The following is a 13,414-nucleotide window of genomic DNA, read 5'->3' as shown; positions in this document are numbered from 1 at the left end:
TGTGTGGGATCGAGAGACGATGTATATTCCTCCACCTCCTCCTCTGACAGCTCCTTTTCTTCCTCCTCCCTCTCTTCTTCTCTGCTCTCGTGTCGGCCCCTGTGGCACCTCAGCTGTTCTTCCGCATGTTTTAGGGGGTCGTCTTCATCCTCAGATATCTGAGAGCTATCAGAGATAACTTCAGAGGCAGCAGTGGCGTACCCGCTTGTTACTTCCTCTCTTCTGACAGCTTGTGAGACAGAAACAGGAAGCTGAGGGCTGGTTTTCAACATGTCGACTTCCTGTGTGACGTCAAACGCAGCCATGGATGTCTGCGCTGCAGTGTCTTCCTGTCCCCTCTCAGCTTCAACCATCCTCTTCCGCATGTGAGCTGCAGCTTCCCACTCTTGCTCTATTTCAGTTTCCCCCTTGTCCCCAGCTGTTTGAGTATCATTGATCTCTGCAGCCTCGCTCCCGTCTCCATCCTGTGTCTCTCTTTGTCTCAACTTCTCCAGCTCTCTTTGTCGAATTTTCTCTCGCAGGGACTCGATACGGCTCAAGGGCTTTCCGATCCTCCAGCTATCCCTCCTCTCGACCCCTTGTCCTCCTTCCCAGTCTTGCCCCTCGTCGCCTTGACCTACAGCCTTTTTTTTCTCCACCATTTCCTCCGCAACATAAAACACGGTCCTGGGGATCTGAATCTCGAGGGGACCTGAAGGGATTCCTATAGGTGTGATCCTTTTTGGAGATCTGGGTGTTACATCATGAATGAGACCTTCCGATCCGACGTCGCTGTAATGTTGTCCTTCTTGTTTGCAGTCTTTGGCCAGTTCGTGAGCAGCCTTGTAAGCCCTCTCTCCCTTCTCGTTGCTATAAACAGTTGTGTCTCCTATTTTTTCTATTTTACTGATAAGATCCTCTGTGTGCTGGGACAAAACAGAATGTGTTAGGAAGAGTCCTCGTGGTCCGGTACCACTCCACTCTGGCCCTCTGTGGGGGTCTCTGGCCCTATCTGTGATTGCACAGAGTAGACTGGAGCACTCTGTGAAGGCTGATTCCTGCCTGTAGTGACTCTCAGCAGCAGGGCATGGATTTGCTGTGTCTGCCGTGTTCTGCACAGTTTCAATATTGATTGTGCTTTCAAATCCATCTTCTCCCAGAAAATCAGACCCCTTTTTGTCGCTAACTTGTGCCTCGACCTGTCCTCCTGCTTCTGGATCTTTCTCCATGCTCAGCTCCCTTTCCAAACTTTTCTCACCTGTCAGCCGCTTCACGTCTCTCTCAGCTCTTGCTTTCCCATCCTGCCTGATTGGCACTCTTCTGGCAAATGAGATTCCCTCTGTGTTTTTGACAGAGGCAACTGTGAACCCCTCGTCTCCATCTGCATCACTTGCCTTCTCTGCAGCCCTCTTATCAACAGGCTCGACTTTCTTAACCTCACTCCTGTTTTGGATGTAGGTACTCATTTCTGCCTCATTTCTGTCCTGCATGGACCCCCCCTTTTCCCCCTCATTTTTAACATGTCCATCTCTATGCTTTCCAAACCTGTCTTTATCTAAAAGCCGTGCACACCCCATTTTAATCTTTGCTGTGGTTTCCCTCCCTAAACCTGCCAGGTCTACCCATGGTGCCATGCTCTTGTCTGAATATATCCTCTCACGCAGTTTTCTCTCAAAACACGATTCGTCACCTAAACCATTCTCCTTAGCACAGATGACTCGATCAGAGAAGCTTAAAGAGCGCTTTGGCGCTCCTTTCATTAGCATATTCCTCCCGTCTGCCTTCCTCTCCTCAGATTGTTGGTCATCTTCATCTCCTGAGTATTTTCTCCTCCCATGTCGGAGGAAGTTATCAGAACTTTTGGACCGAGACGGCGGCTTGGGGAGCTCTCCGAATTTACTCAGCAGCTGGCTAACCCTCCCTCCTTTCTCGACAAACACATTATCATCCAAGCTTTCCTTTCTGTCTTCTTTGATAACTGTTGCCTGGCCCCATGGTCTTTCTTTCTCCTTAAGAGACTCTTTCTCTTTTTCTCTTAGCCAGGACATGTCTGTTCTGAGCTCCCTGCCGATACTCTCCCTCCTTACATCCATGCTGCACTTCATCTCTCCATCCTCTCTCCCTTTTCCTCCTGTATTCCTCTCCTCAGGGCTCGCAGAGGGCTTTATGATTAGAACCTCAGAGGCTCGGATCTCGGTGACGCTCCCTCCTCCGGCCAGGATCTCCCTCAGGTCCATCTTCATCCCTCGCTTCCCCTGGTTGTCCTCCTCAGGCCTCTCCCTCTCCGCCTCCCTCCATCTCCCCCTTCTCTCATCGCTGCCTTTCCTGTCCTGTTCGATGATGATGATGTTGTCGGCTCGGATGGTTCGAAGACCAGGGACGAGGGGAGAAAACGAACCAGACGGTGGATCTGTTTCTTTTTCCTCCTCGTCTTTTCTAACTTTGAGCATTTCCCTCTCCCTCATTACATCTTTAACTGACTCTTTCCATTGGCTTTGACTTTTATCTTTTTCCAATCTCTCCCTGCTATTCTCTCGTTCTCTTCCTTGACTCCTGTCCCTGCTTCTCTCTTTTTCTCGTCCTTCACTCAAATCTCTGAATCTCTCTATTTTCAGCTCTATACCTCTTTCTCTTCCTGACTCCCCATCTTGACCCTTGGGGCTTGATTTTTCTTTCTCCTTCTCCTTAATCTCTGGCTCGTTCCCTACATCTGCATCCCTGCCCTTCCTCCATGCACTCTGCGTGCGAATAAATGGGTTTTCATGGACTGGAACTATAGTTTCCAGAGACACCTGACTCACTGATTTGGGGTCTGCATCCAGCCATTGCCCCGGATCTGGACTGAGTGATGGTTCGCTTCCCAGATTAACGGTTACAGAGCTGTCCGTGTCACTCAGACCATCAGAAGGAGATCTGACATCCACCTGCAGGAGACAGGCGTCTCTCTCCTTCTCCTTGTCACCCACACTCTCCTGCTTGGCCTTCCTCCGCTGGATGATCCCCCGCTTCCAGGCAGGCATGCTGGCGAGCTTCTCCTCCTCCTCTTTTTCCCTTCTCTCTCGCTCCTCCTCCTCTCGCCTCTTTTTCTCCAGCAGGAGCTGCTTCCATTCCGGCAGAGAGGAGACAGACATAACAGAAAAAGTGCAACTTTTTGGACAAAATAGTTGGTGCTGGTCCTCTTTGAAGCCTCTGGGACAGGTCTGTAAAAACAGGAAATGATAAAGTAAAATCACTTCTCACTCACAATCATGTTAAATAGAGGTGTGCATCACCCATAACAGAAGTTTTGGCCTGTCAGTAAGTTCAAGTTACTATTAGTAACATTTAAGCATTTAGGGATATGTAAATCAATGCACTATCACAGGGTGATACATCATTTGTCGATACTTTCCAGCAGTCCTAGTTTATCTGTTGTCCACTACGTTCACACAAGATAATATTATCATCTTAATCAAATTAACTTGCAGCACATTATGCACATGTAGCCTCACAGACAAACATTTTTTCATATTCAGCACTACTTCATATTGCTGACGAAAATCTTAAATTAAACTCACCAAAACCCCCAGTTTTTACGAAGATGTTATCAAATCCGCTTCGACTTTACGGTTGTCATGTCCACTTGTGCGTCTTGGCTGTGCGTAATGCGCTCCACTCCTCGACGGAAAATCCTCCTTCGCCAATAACTGACAGACTAATCTATGCTGTCAAAACGGAGGGCTTAAAAACTCTGTACGACCCAGTCAAATCACCCCGCAACCTAACTGCGCATCAGAGCATGAAAACGCCTCCGTCGTCCGTATAGTAGTAAATATTTCCAGCTTCGGAGGCGCAGCACTGTAATCCGATAATTACATTAAATTCCGTCAGGAGTGTTTAGTGGCACACACCATATTGTCGGACCTAAGAAAAGGCGTTTAAAGAACATAGCCGCCTGCCCGGGCACCAACCCCCCACCCCTCCTTCCCCTCCCTAGTCTCATCCCTCCTGCCCGCAGGGCTAATTGGAAAAGAAGTGGAGGGAGGGAGGGGTGGAGGGGGATGCGGCTGTGAAACGGGCTGTGGTGTCAGCAGGGCAGAGCTGCAGTTCACCTGAGTTTGACCGGGCATCATCAAACTCCCGCATATGACATGTATTTACTTTACTTTCTACTTTACTATTTTCAGCCCCGATTGTTTGCATCTTTCACGCCAGGACGTGGCAGCGGGAAGAAGTAGTAGTAGTTTACCACACTGTAAAAAAAAATATTCTGTTTACAAGTAAAGGTTTGGTTTCAAAATCTTACTTAGGTAAATGTACAAAAGTAAAATGTTGCTGTTGTTAAATATTATATTATCATATTTGCTGATTATTACAGATGCGTTTTAATGTTGTAGCGTGTCAGGAAACAGCTCATTCTAGCTAAATTACATTTTGTTGGGTGTTTAATTTGTAATAATGGTCACTGTTGGTTATTATCTACATCTTATCTCTTGAAGACTTCCTGGTGCTGTTGAATTGTACTGCTTTTTCTAATATTTCAAATATTTTTTAATATTTGGTAGACTATCTAACACAAACACCTCATGTATAATGCAATGCCATTCAGCAGCACCACAAACTACATCCTCCAAAATGAAAGCAGAGTTGAAACAACACCTCTGAATATGAACATTTTTATTGCAGAGCTGCTGTATTAGGCCATTTTAATTTGCTAATAAACTGGCAACTGAGTGTATTTTCATCCATTTTTTATCTTAAATGAACAAATTAATTTCAAGACCTCAAATTTCAATTGTGTTTTCGGTATTTAGGCCTAGTATTTATATTTCCAGTTGGATTTTCAATTTCAGTGACCCTCTGTTGCCTTGACAGCCACTAAAACATCTGTAAAAAAAGAACAAAAAAAACATAGTTTAATATAAAAGTGCAAATAAACCAAAGGCAGATTCTCAAAGTTAAAAATAAGCAACCTGATAAAAAAAAACAAATAGAAAGAAGAAATAAACATGTCACACACCTACTGTATACAGCTTATTACATTTATTCAACACAACTTGAAAATAGTTGTTATCATTGTCTTTAGAGTTACATCTACTATCTGCCCACAATACATGTAATCATACAGTACTTTGAAGTTTGAGACTCTGTGACATATTTAGGAAAATGCAGATCGCTCTGCCAATAAGCTGTAAGACTCTGACATGAGTTACTTGGATTATCAAGTAAGATGAAATGGGAAAATCATGACATACCACAATTTCAAGTGGCTTACAATTAGTCTGACATTACTGCAAATGCACCCACAACATAAGCAAGAGAGGAAATACATTCAAAATCTGAGAAATGCCACTAGACTTGTTTTCATTACAGCTACAAGTTGTGGAAAAATCAAGTTGTGTTTTTGTGCTTTTGCCAGTGTGAAATCTTAACATTACATTCTCCTCCAAGAACAATTAAATTTGAAATCAGTATGCTGAGAAATACAGAATAAATGCACTTGGCACATGGAATTTAACAGCCTATAAAAAATATACTCTGATAAACTAAAACATATCCAGCATAATTAAAAAAAAAAAAAAATATCTGGAGGGTTTCATTGCAAAATGTCCCTTTCATTATGTATCTTGTTAACAATTTAAGAAAAAAAAAACCTAATATGATCCGCATCAAGTTGTTTACTATTGGCAGATAGTATAAACTTATTGGATTATTTAAACTCCCAAATCTCAGTATTAGCTGCAGAAATGTGGTATTGGTCAAGCTACACAAAAGATCCATTTTGTATGAATCTTTCCTCTTAAATTTCATCTGAAGATAGAAATATCAATAAAAATATAACTTTTACATTAAGCTGGCTCAGAAATGTAACAGTAATACCAGCCAGTGATAATCATAATTAGTTGAGGAGGTGTTCATGTTTTCAAATGGAATACGATCTCCTTTTGTAATAAAACTCTCCCTTTCTAAAACAATATATGCAGTGAAAAGAAAATGTAAAAAAAATGTAAAAAAATACAGCGTCAAGTTGCAAAGAATTCAGTTCAAGTGTTGTCGTTGGCCATTAGTAGAGCAGGCTTGTACAACAAGATCACAGAGGCTCTGTTGAAGTTAGTTTTGGAACAATATCTCTGGTTAATTTTAAGACAGCAGTGAGCTTCACATCTCGGCAGTTTGAACACCTTCTCTTCACTTCTCCTTGTGGTTGCTGCTGTTGTCCCTGCCGGTGGTGTCGGCGATGCCCCGGTGTGGCTCGGCAAGGAGCTGCATCTTGCTGTTAATCTGGATGCAGAGGTAGGCTAAATCCTGTTTGTCCAGAGAGTGTGCCAGGGCCAGGTAGGCCGACAGAGTCCCCGCCAGCAGGAGCCTGTCCAGGGACAAGGCCGGCAGGAGCCACAACACGACGCCCAGCTCCAGGCAAACCGGGTGGCGGAGGTGAGACAGGAAGCGCTGGGCGTGGGGTGACTTGTGAGACAGGGGGTCTCCTAAACCGAGACACTCGTAATACACCTGAGAGAGAAGAGGGGGGAGGAGGGAGGAGCGCAGGGTGAGACAGTATGAGACAAATTAGGTTAAGCAGCAGCGCCAATAATGACTCACCTCTAAAATGTTTACGTAACATTTTAGAGGTTTTCATAATCACTGTCACAGATTACCCAGTCCCTGTTACGCACAATTAGATCTTCTTGTATATGTCATGATGCTATTTTGGCATCAAATCCAAATGAGGATATTAATCCTTTTTCTTGAAGGATGGGGACTGAGCGAGCTGCTGAATTAACTGAAATGCTGATCCTATTGATGTTTTCATCTGAGCCCAAATGAGGTTCAACTGCTATTGGTGAAGTTCAATTCTGACAACCAGCCACTTTAAAAAGTCTTGTTTCTGTAACCAGAGATGTGGCTTAATATTCACAACACAATTAAAAGTAGGCTAAGAGCCCTGCATTTAAATTCTTACTTAAGTAAAAGCTTGTCAGTATAACCAGCAAGTATTAAAACTAAAAGCACTCAATGGGGAAAAATGGCCCTTGAAAACCTCAATTATGTTTTTATCTGCAATTTTGACATTTTTCATTATTACCCTTATAAATAAAGTAGTAGTGCTGAATAAATAATTTGACTGACTAATTAGACTGTTTCTTGTATCTAACCATGTATCTAAGAGGCTCTATTGGGGTTTGTGGGAGCAATCCTGTTGTTAAGATCAGCTGCAGGCCCATCATCACGGTCCTTTACTGTTACTGAGGATGTCAGACAAGCTGAGCCTGTACAGTCTTTTCAAGCGGTTTCAACTGAGAATATGATCTGCAACACTGACATATAGCATGTTTTATTGTGTGTTGTAAGTATTATACATTATACGTTATAAATGCTTGTAATGTACAAATTAAAACAATTTTTTTAAAAACAGTTTACCATAGTGTTTTAACAGTTTCACTATTGGGTTAAAAGAAATGACTGATACAAATAAACCTTCAGTACTATCACAAAAATTCAAATTACCAAGAAAAAAAGTCCCTTCAAGTAAATAAAAAAGAACAAAAGGTGGAACTACTGATGACCTTTTTTCATTTGTTGTTTAACATTTAAAGTAATAAGACATCTGGTGGCCTACTGTAATAACAACATAAATGGTTTGAGTCAAGTGATTACTGTCAAAAACAGGCAAAAGTGCCCACAAATGTTTAAAACAATATGCTGTTAAAATGTAATTCTAATAAAATCTAATATCCCACTAATGAAGCCCTGGTTACCTGTTTGATGCCCAGCAGTTCTGGGTAATCAACAAGCATGAGGATGCTGCAGATGATGGCCCAGCAGAGGAAGTGCAGAGAGAAGCAGAGCAGAGGGAACCAGATACTCCAGGGTGCATGACGCACTGACCACAGACAGGGGGCGCTAGTCACAGGCTGCCAGTACCTCATCATGATCTAACATTGGAGAAAAGAAGAATAATGTTGCAGAATGTAATAATGAAGCATATGTGGTGCTATATAGAAGTTTATTATTACATAATGATTGTAACCAATGACTTATTGTTCGCTATGGCAATAAAAGCAGCATTTACATACTGTGAGAGTCTGTTGCTGTACCTGGAGTGCCAGTGCAGTAGTGAAGCAGTATGCTGTCCTGTTCAGTGCCCCAAGCACCGACTGTAGGGCCTGTTTGACAGGTGACCAGGAGAGCAGACTGTGCTGTGTGGTGAAGAGAGCCAGCAGTCCCAGATCGACAACAAGAGACCTGAGGACAGAGCTGTCCTGCAGGGCCACCGACCACGGTATGGAGTCTTAGGTGTGGGCAAACGATGCGAACAAGAGGAGAAAGGTGAACATTTTCATGAATTATGTTTGTATTGAGCATGAAAATATTGTCATTATAATCTTTCATGATGTAAAGAATGACAGTACAGCTTCACAAAGTGGCCACTTTTGATTAATTTACTGACTTAGGTCTTTATTCAGGTCTTCCAACTTCACAAAAAAAACTTGAACTAAGTGTTGAAACTGAGCATCAAAATAATGAATCAACATAAAAAAAGAGATTATAGCAATGACCAAAAAGATGAAAGATGAAGCCATAATTCATTAAGCAGCAAAAACTGGTAGCATATATAGTATTATATCAACAGTGTAAACAAACTAGTCCTACTAGTGTAATAGTGTACAATCCATTCATAGCCCAATAACACACTGCTTTTTGGGCCATGAATGGACAACAACTTCTGTTCACAAGCACTCAAGCATTAAACATGCCACAGTAATATACAAGACATACAACCCTCTAAATAGATCTACACCATGGACCCTTTTCACTGTAATGCATGTGAACATTTAGTGCACGTAAGAACCCATTATCACTCTTATTGTGTTGAATTCAAGGAAATTAAATCAAAGTTTAATCAAACTGTTGAAATTTTTCTGAATTTTTCTGCGTGTTCGCTCGACCAAAAGAACGGGTAAGTGACGCGATGAGTTCAGTTTCGACCACAGCGTTCGAAAAAAAATTTCGTACACTGTAGTGAAACTAGCGTAACGGTTTTCGAACACTGTGGGTATGCGCCTAAATAGAATTTGGTTTCGACCAGCTACGTTTTTGAAGACTGTTACAACCGTTACAACATTTTCAGAAGAGTCTACAACAAATTTTGAGGATCCACTTTTTTTTTAGGATAACAGCCTAACAGCACTGGGGCTAAAACGAAATCGACGCCATTATTGTGGATGTAGCCTTAATTTCAGGACCAAATCTGGAGGAAACACACATCGACAGGGAAACAGACTTCCAACTAAAATATTCGGCCCCAACAAAAGCTGAAGTTTAGTGTAAGTAACAATGTACAATTCATATGCAAGTCTCAATAAATGCGACCGTAAACGTCTAATAATAGGTAATAATATTCTAGTTATACAACATTATCATCACCTACTGAGGGGAAAATGACACCTGCATTCAGATAAAGTCCTGAAACAAATCAAAATTAAATACTCATAAGTAAAATACTCCAGTCCAGCAAACAAATGATGTGCTTGTAAAACTATGTGGGTGCCCACTGAAAAATGCTGACTGTTAAACCTATCTGTTATCCCAATACTCGAAAGTAATCTAATTTGACTAGTGAAAAAGATGTTCGCCCAACGTGGGGCTCGAACCCACGACCCTGAGATTAAGAGTCTCATGCTCTACCGACTGAGCTAGCCGGGCGGTAGCTAACGAGAGGAAGTACGTCAGATATCAATTTTGCAGTCACAAAACGAGGGATTGTTGTATTTCATGGGGAGCGAACTTAGGACATTTTACTCACTATAAACCATTACATAATTCATGTTATAAAGCACCTTCCATCATGTTGTTATTACCTTTGTAAAAGCAACGAGTCAAGCCCCGAAAGCCAAAAGTGGTGTCTTACAAACAAACTTATCCTGCCAGTCGTGGCGCCTGCCAGGAGTAGTTACAGAGGCTTACCTTGACACAGTGTTGTCTCCCCGGTGATGTTATGATAAATGGCTCGAAATGATATAAACCGAATAAAGTCTGCACCAGATATGAAAACAAACGCAAAGTTTAGCAGAGACACGGTGCAGAGAGCCCAGCCACGTACCGTGACTGACGCCATTTCAATCAGCGTTTATCTTCATTTGGCAACTTCCACAGTGGTCTCTTCCGGGAGGGGAGTTGGTGGTAGTACCTACTATTGACAGACGGTGTCGGTATAACCAACAGGGGAAAGTACACAAGTTTCTTTTCGGCCAGACTGGGTTTTATTTGTGGATATTTTCATGGACGGTGTATAAGAAAATACACCTCTGGATCCAGACAGGTCTCTCTGTGGTCATTCAGCATGTGTTTTCTTGAGTTGCAGTGTGTTGAGTCTCAGGGTCACCGTACCCTGACCTCTTGGGCCTCTGGACCTATGCTCTGGACCTGTGTCCAGTAGGCCCGTTCAGTAATTCATCTATGGATATTTGGTAGTTTACACTGAAGAGGGCCTACTAAGGACAGGCCCCCTGCATACACTTTATTATTTAACAAGACATTCATTTTTGTACAAAGATAATAGTACAGGAGAAAGAACAGATCTTGACAAGCACAAAAATCCACAGATAAAGCACAGAGAAGTCTTCATCATACTAAAACAAGTAGTAAAGTGTATAAAGTATGAAGTGAAAATGTGGGTCACCAAAATAAAGTACACCGTTAACGTACTTAATCTGATATTCATTGTTTTTCATTATTGGCTGCATGCCTCACAGCTAAAAGGAAATAGATTGCACAAAGGAATACGTTGACTTTGTCTGTTTGCAGTGATTTAATTGCAGATAAGAAATTGTGCAAAGACTCATAAATATACTCATACATTTACAAAGAAAGACTAGCAGAAAAACACAGAAAGGTGTATGTCAGCCTGCAGTTTTCCTTAAATGAGGTTAACCTCACCGCTGTAGCACTCTACATGGTAATTTCTGTTAAATGATACCACTCGAATAGACTCTGTTGACCCCTGCAACGATTAACAAATAGGTGGAAACTGTTACAAACATTTCTCCAAAAACTAATTTGTAAAAATACATCATGTCTTTGTCTATTATTTAAATTCAGTTCCTCACCTCAGTTGGCAATATGGGTGTTCTGCAGGCAGCACAACAGGGAGCCTGGACCCTGAAACCATGAATAAATCTCAATAAAAGGTCACAGAAACTCAAAAACGAACTCACTCTGGGTGTGACTCATCTCATGTGCAGCCTGTCTGGCAGGATTTTGTTTAATCTTTTCTCAGGAGTGTGAGAAATCAAAGGGCTTGGCCCATTGTTTTGAGTGAGTAAGAAACTCACTTGTAGTAGTCGCTGACACAGTAAACCCTGCTGTCCTTGTCTACAGTGAAGGGCTGACCCTCTAGGCTCTGTTTGCAGACGACACAGCGAAAGCAGGATGGATGGTAGGACTTCCCACGAGCCTGCAGGACCTGACAGTGCATAAATCAGATCTTCTTTACACAGTGTGAGAGCATGCACCACATATGCACTCATATTGCTACACATACACACATAGTAAATGAAATCATACTTACCATATCTATGATTAAATGTCCACAGCTGGTACACACTTCAGGGGATGGATGAACTCCAGAGTACTACGGCAAATAACAATAATTGTAGATTGCTGTAACTTCTCTCAAACTGGATACAAATCATATGTTTTCTTTACAGCCATGTTACAACAGAGTATTCTTACCAAAAAGTCATTTTCACAATAGATTCCTCCTGACACTGAATAAAATGGCATGCCAGTGAGCTTTTTATCTAAACAGGAAACAAAGGACAAGGAACAAGGTCAATATGGGGAAATGGCTTATTTTCCTTAATGTGACATTTGATAATATATTGATGATTCAATTTGAAGACCAACCATATTGTAACATATTACTGTACTATGTACAGTTAAATAGTATATCTTTGATTATGTTTTATTTAGTTATCCAAAAGAATTTCGCATTTTCAAAATACAACTAAGCTAAAACACTGTTTCTTGGGGACCATGGACCAAGGCACAAAACAATCAAACAAGAAATACAATCATAAAAACATTTAGATAAACAACATAAAAACATTCAAAGTGCATGAGTTCATCAAATAAAATCTGATTGTAACAAAAGAAAATCATTAAAGGGGCTATTTGTGGTGGTGATTGTTGCTTGACAAGAGCTTCGGCCATTGTTATGCTTACGAAACAAGAGGTGATAATACGCCCTCTGAATGAATGAAAAATACATTTTCCAAGTTCTAATCCTGTGTCCCTATGTTAATTGTTCATTTGTCTCTTGTTACATGTTGCATCTTTTAGAAACAGATTGCTCTTGGTTGCTTTGTTAGGTTAATTCAGTACAGGCTTTTCACAATAAAACTTGCCTCTCTGAGCCAGAAACACCACTCTGATGAACATGAGTTTCGTAGTAATAAACTCTCAAATAATAATGTTAAATTTAGATTTTGTTGCTTTTTTGGTCACGGATATTTAAAGTTATGAAGAAATACAAAAGATTTGAAGTTAGATCTTGAGGGGCTTTAAGATATTTTGGCGGCACAACATTCAACTGAAACATCCACAGCGACAGGACTCACTGCAAATGCTGCAGATGAAACAAGTGTCGTGGAATAAATGTCCCATCGCCCGGCAGGCTCTCCCCGCACCGTACACTGCTTTACTGCATTTCGTACAGCTTCCTGAATATATGCAAAACACAACACAAAGGAGAAACACATACACACAAAAATGGTTGCTGTGAAACCTGACACACACTTCATTCACTGAAAACAAACTGTAACGACTAGCAGCACACTCACACACGTGTTGAATCATGACCCGTTTTCAGCCCAGAGAGCTGGAATAGTTGACGCCTTAAAACTATGCTAGAAAGGTAAGTATTAAGAGTATTCCTGCCTTACCAAAGTAAAGACTGGCACTATAACTTGGGTCCATCTTCTACAGTATTTTTCCCAGCTGTCTTCTCCTGGTGGAGTCTACAGTACAACTGTCTGGGGGTCTAATTTTATGTGCAGTGCAGACAGCTGTAAGAGGAGCTGCTATCTGGGTTTATGGGTGTTGCATTTGGTGCTTTTGGTCTCTCCGGGGGCAACAAGTCTTCAGACCCTCTGACTCCTCCAATGCGGAGTGGGTGGCAACAAGCGAGGTAAACTGGTATATTTCACTCACAGTATTAAGAAACTGCTAGTACTGGATCTGGTATTTCTCATTAAAATGGCTGTTATCACCATCTTAAGCCCTGGGTGTCATTAATGTCACTAAACTCCCAGAATTAGAAGTTATTTCTGTGCTTACAGAAACACACTTTAATTTCTGTCATTCCAGCAACATGGTTTTGATATGGTGGACGAAATAAAGGATGTTCATTCACCAGATTTTCAAAAGCGAAGGGCAAAACTGCATGAAACTCAGG

General features: G+C 41.6%; 1 protein-coding gene and 1 non-coding gene across 3 annotated transcripts; both read right to left on the bottom strand.

Annotated features, from left to right (window-relative positions):
* Positions 1-4,655: 4,655 nt before the first annotated feature.
* nrm (nurim) lies at positions 4,656-10,080 on the bottom strand. Of its 2 annotated transcripts, XM_022747380.1 has the most exons (5): positions 9,925-10,080; positions 8,055-8,248; positions 7,716-7,892; positions 6,141-6,468; positions 4,656-4,845 (listed from the first exon to the last, which is right to left on the bottom strand). In XM_022747380.1, exons 1-4 carry the CDS (start codon positions 10,073-10,075, stop codon positions 6,148-6,150), a joined length of 843 nt encoding a protein of 280 aa, XP_022603101.1. In that variant the 5' UTR covers positions 10,076-10,080; the 3' UTR covers positions 4,656-4,845; positions 6,141-6,147. The 2 variants fall into 2 exon arrangements, with proteins under 2 accessions (XP_022603101.1, XP_022603100.1); XM_022747379.1 differs by lacking the exon at positions 4,656-4,845 and having other exon boundaries at positions 4,994-6,468.
* trnak-cuu lies at positions 9,591-9,663 on the bottom strand. The gene has a single exon. It is a non-coding gene; the product is annotated as a tRNA-Lys (tRNA).
* Positions 10,081-13,414: the final 3,334 nt, after the last annotated feature.

This window comes from Seriola dumerili, unplaced genomic scaffold (genome assembly GCF_002260705.1).
Source record: "Seriola dumerili isolate Sdu_G_001 unplaced genomic scaffold, Sdu_1.0 BDQW01000110.1, whole genome shotgun sequence".
Taxonomy (NCBI): Eukaryota; Metazoa; Chordata; class Actinopteri; order Carangiformes; family Carangidae; genus Seriola; species Seriola dumerili.
The sequence above is the reverse complement of the archived record's forward strand: the minus strand, read 5'-3'. Positions and strand labels throughout refer to the sequence as shown.

Excerpts from the sequence above, each read along its gene's own strand:
- nrm (XM_022747380.1), bottom strand. The coding sequence starts at position 10,075 with ATGGCGTCAGTCACGGTACGTGGCTGGGCTCTCTGCACCGTGTCTCTG. Across the intron at positions 7,893-8,054 it reads CTACTGCACTGGCACTCCAG|ATCATGATGAGGTACTGGCA; the intron begins GTACAGCAACAG and ends CTCCAATGTTAG. Across the intron at positions 6,469-7,715 it reads AACTGCTGGGCATCAAACAG|GTGTATTACGAGTGTCTCGG; the intron begins GTAACCAGGGCT and ends CTTCTCTCTCAG.